The sequence below is a fragment of the Triticum dicoccoides genome, chromosome 7A (genome assembly GCF_002162155.2).
Source record: "Triticum dicoccoides isolate Atlit2015 ecotype Zavitan chromosome 7A, WEW_v2.0, whole genome shotgun sequence".
In the NCBI taxonomy this organism is placed as follows: domain Eukaryota; kingdom Viridiplantae; phylum Streptophyta; class Magnoliopsida; order Poales; family Poaceae; genus Triticum; species Triticum dicoccoides.
In genome coordinates, this window is record NC_041392.1 from 173236424 (window position 1) to 173241180 (window position 4757).

Genomic DNA, 4757 nt, shown 5'->3' on the forward strand with positions numbered 1-4757 from the left:
GAAGGAACGTTGTCGCCCCTAATCATTGATGAAACCGTAGGCAGCAGTCATGCCTAATTTCCGGAGTAGATTTTGACGGGACGCACCCTGACCATGTCGCACACTGTTTACATTGTCAGCCTAAGAACCTATTTGGTCGGCACACAATTAAGCTGTAGAGAAGCATGGCACATCTTAGGGGACGAGACTTGCCTGCTCCCCGGCGTGTGCCTATCCGTGCTCCTGCATATGTGACTTGATTTGATTGGACAAAATAAGGTCCGGCCCCACCCCTTTAAAATCAGGGAGGGAGATAATTAGATTAGAAAGAAAAGAGAAAAAAAGACAACCGTAGGATGAAGTGAGAGCATCGGGAGAGAGCAGGCAAGCCGAATCCCATCTTAGGGAAGTTGATTTTGGAAAAACATGCATGGAGCCTATGGCATGTGGGCCACATGGTTAAGAAACTGTGGGACGAGCCAAGCACCTAGCACAAGTGGTCATAGACACGTAAATTAAACCTGAAGAAAAGGCAGCCTGCATTTTGTGTTTTGTAAATAGCAACTGTAGAAAGCCTAAATCTATGTGCTTCCATCATGATGCAGACCTAGACACGAGGTGGTGTGTACCCTGCAAAGCATTTGAATATGCTGATCTGTTTTCGATAGTGGCCTAATCGGTGATCTTAAAATTCTTGACAAAAATAATCGTACGCCCGTCTCAAAAGAAGGCAGAATTGTATCGTACGCGTAGTGCAAGCTACTCTGCATGGACCGTTGCAAGATCCAACCAATATATTCGGATTTGGAAACCGTAACAAGTAACCGGATTGGCAGTGGCAGGGCTCCCGAAATCGATGCCCATTTTCTTCAGCGTCCGTGCCGATCATCGATGCGAGGCGCGCACAACTAGATAACGGTAATTAAGCCCAGAAATTAAGGTGGTGCGTACACGCGGTGTGATCATCAATCAGGGCAAGAAGTCGCCAATGGTGGCACGATCGATGTGCTTACCTTGGACGTCGCCGTACGGGCGCGGCACGAACCCGTATCCGTATCCGCTGCCTGCGCCCGGAACGCCGACGGTGCCGCCGCCGGCGATGCCATTGCCTCCTCCAGCGATGCCATTGCCGCCGTCACCGATGGGGCCGGCGTTGCCGCCGCCGATGACGTTGCCTCCACCGGGGGTGGCCCCGCCGGCGCCGGCGCCGGCATTGGACCAGAAGCGCGCGTAGCACTTGCCGAGGTAGACCTCCCCGGCGGAGGCGTCGCCGCAGCCGGCCTTGAGCTGCGAGGCGGCGACGGAGACGCAGTCGGTGCAGGCCTTGGCGCCGAGGTCCCCCACGCACTGCGACATGGCCTGCACGTACCCGGCCGCGCCGGCGCGGTACGAGCCGTCGGCCGCGGGGGACGACGCGGCCTGGAGCGCGCCGAGCGCCGCGTCGCGCAGCGGCGCGACGCCGGCGTCCCCGCTCTCGCCGCCGCACTTCTTGAACAGCACCGTGTTGTCCGGCTTCCCGAGGAACGAGTCGTTGCCGTAGCGGACGAAGCACGCGCGCAGCTGCACCGCGCCGCCGGCGGCCGAGTTGCAGAGGGAGGCGAGCTTGGAGGCGGACGCCTTGACGCAGACGCCGCAGACGGCGGCGGGGAGGTCGGAGCGGCACTGGTAGAGCCCGACCAGGCCCGTGGTGGCGCCGGACGGCGGGGTGTAGTTGGCGTAGGGGGTGGAGGCCGCGGTGTCGGTGAGGGTCGAGAGCACGGTGTCGACGTCCGCGGCGTACTGGGTGCCGGCGTCGTAGCGCGCCTGCGAGCACCCGGCGTACACGAACGCCGTGTAGTCGTCGGCGCCGCGCGCGCGAACGGCGAGCAGCGCGATCAGGATCGGCAGCGCCGTTGCTGCAAGAACCTTCCACATGCTTGGAGCTTCTCGGCTTGGACGTGCTAGTGTTTGATGCTTCGGCAGACTTGGGAAGCTGAGGAAGATGAGCGCGGAGCAGAATGGCAGGGCAGTAGCTAGTGTTCGGAGTGTGTAGTGGAGTGGGCTTGAAAGGGTTTATAAGGAGGAAGCTAATCACTCGGGTTAATAATACTGGTGACGTCGCCAACGCATCTTACTTTTCAAGTTTTCATCCTATCACGTGAGGTAACAGATGATGTTCCCACGGAAACAAGATCTAATTACCCTCTATCTAGATGATACATGTGTTCGAGCGACAAGTAATATGGATTGAAGGGAGTAATATTCTTTTTTCATACATTTTGAAATATAATATTATTAAGAAGAGCAGTCCAAGGCTCCAAGCTACGTTAGAAAAACAACAAGATACAAAATGACCAGCAAAAAATAAAATTACATCAAAAGTCATACTAATTGTGTTTTCCTTCCAAAAAAAGACTGCAATAGCCCCTCATTGCGGAAACGAGGTTAACTGCTGATGGAATATTAGTAGGGGCACCACCCCAAGCAACACAAACTTGCAATCATTCACCGACAGTCCAGAGGGTTGGAGAAATCGGGCCATGTCGTAACACAACTTGAAAGAAGAGGTCGAAGGCATGGCGTCAAAATCCCTCGAAAGAAGAGGTCGAAGTTGTGGCATCAAAATCCAGCCAAACTGCTTTCCTTAACTAAAACACCAACTGCAAGATTTGAAGAGAATCAACAAGTTTGGTAATACCTTCCCTTAATGAATTGAAATATATGTTCAATATTTTGTGAAATTCATTGAAAGATGTGTTAAATATTTTCCAAAAATGATTGAGATATAAATTTCTACATATAGTTCACACACAAATTTACTCCTTGTCATCATGGAGACAGAAGGGGAAAAGGTGAGGGAGGTGAACTTAGCTTGTTAAGATTAGGGGATTCCAAGGTTCAAGAACTATCATCGACAAGCTCCTTCCCTCTTCCGTTGCTTCGACCTCCGCCGTCGGAGTTGCAGAACAGTCAACAAGAGATCTCCAACGGGCTTCTCGGGCGGCTAGGGTGGAATGCCCATCAACTGAAGGATCACTGGCAATTTACTACGCTCCCTCCTTCAACTTCCAATGGAGAGGCCCTTTCTTTGCCAAAAGATGGCGAAAGCCATGGTCCGAGAAGGTGGCAAATGCTTCTCCATGACTTGATTGTTTTTGTTTTTTGTGTTTTCTTTGCGGTCATGTGTGCAAAAGGGAATGGCATGGATATAATTTTCTGCCTTTTAGGTCCATTTGCAGTGATGTGTCATTTTTAACATAAATGTCAATTTTTGGAACCTTCAAGTCCATCCATGCCATTTATAAAAAGTTCGGCAGTACCGCACCAGGCATGGTGGTTGGATCCAATTTCATGCTCTCCAGTCATAATACCATAGGAGTCCTCCTATTCCGTGTGAATATCCTATGGGCCACGACCAATTTTGCGTAGAGGCTCCTACATTTCTATTGCAGTAAGTTTCTTTTATTTTACACACTTCAGAGAAAATGTGGGGAAAAATCATGAATTTATGAAGACGAATATGATTTGCAAAAATATATTCACAAATTTAAAAAAGATCATGAATTTTAGGAAATGTTTGAGAAATTTTAGAATGTTCACACATTATAAAACATAAAATATTGAACTTTTTGATAAAATGTTCGCTAATTTAAAAAATATTTCATATGTTCTAAAGAAATGTCTGCCAATTTTTTTAAAAATTCATGGATTATTTAGCAACTATTCATGGGTTTTAAAATTGTTCAAGGATTTTTAGAAAAATAATTAACTATTAGAAATATAACAAATGAAATAAGGAAGAAAAGGGGAAAAATAAGAAGAAACCAAGAAAAGAAAACCCAAAAAACAACCGAAGACCGGAAAAGTCGGCCGGAAGGAGGAAGGAGCATAAGCATGAACGATGCCTCACACACACTGGGTTGGCCCAACTGGCATTGTGGTGGTACACGTTTGGTCTATTCAGCTGCAAGAGCTTTTGGGAATGGATGCGCGAACCATCGTGGGGATCCCCCTCTGTACTCGCAACACAAGGGATTTTTGGAGCTAGAACTTTGAAAGAAGCAGAGTTTTCTCAGTAAAGTCATCCTATCGCATGCTAGTTGCTACAAGAGAACGCCGTGAGGTGTGGTTGGAAGTAACTGTAGGAACATCATCATCGGTAGCTGAGGAAGGACCTTGGAAGAAGCTATGGAATACCAAAGTCCTAGGGGAAGGTGAAAATGTTTCTTTGGAGACTATCTAAGTAGAAACTACCTACTGAAGATGTGCGTGCACATAGACACATGGCAGACAATCCTCTATGCAGGATGTGTGGAGCTCCGGGCTCATGGAGACACTCCCTGGTTAGTTGCACAACATCAAGGTGTACCTGGGCGCTAGTAGATGATGAGCTTGCTCGGAGATTGGTAGCAGCGACCGAACCCAATGCCAAGTAGTGGCTTTTCACGCTCATCGAATTGTTATCACATGAGCAGTTTGTGCTATTGGCGGTCACACTTTGGCACGCAAAGGTATTCATGCATGAGCAGATCTTCCAAACTATGCAAGTCACTCATTCCTTGGTAAGGAACTTTACTTCGGAGCTCAGTGTTATGTCAGAACAACGAGTTACTAGAGCTCCAGGAGGAGTACCGAATGCTCATACTACCTGACAGAAGGCACCCCCCGGCTGGTTATGCCAAGGTTCACGTTGACGCCGGGATCAGAGCTGGCAGAAGAGGCTCGGCAGCGGCTGTTTGTCGTGGCCATCACAGTAACTATCTCGAAAGCTCGACGCTGGTCATTGTAGGTTTGGAGGG

The 4757-nt window shown here is 49.2% G+C and overlaps 1 protein-coding gene across 1 annotated transcript in view; it reads right to left on the reverse strand.

Annotated features, from left to right (window-relative positions):
- The window catches only part of LOC119333259 (plasmodesmata-located protein 6-like), a 3504-nt gene extending 1494 nt beyond the window's left edge, over positions 1–2010 (reverse strand). Inside the window, exon 1 of the mRNA XM_037606213.1 lies at positions 993–2010. Within this exon, the coding sequence (XP_037462110.1) occupies positions 993–1893 (901 nt within the window). The 5' untranslated portion in view covers positions 1894–2010. The remainder of the gene's footprint in view (positions 1–992) is intronic.
- Positions 2011–4757: the final 2747 nt, after the last annotated feature.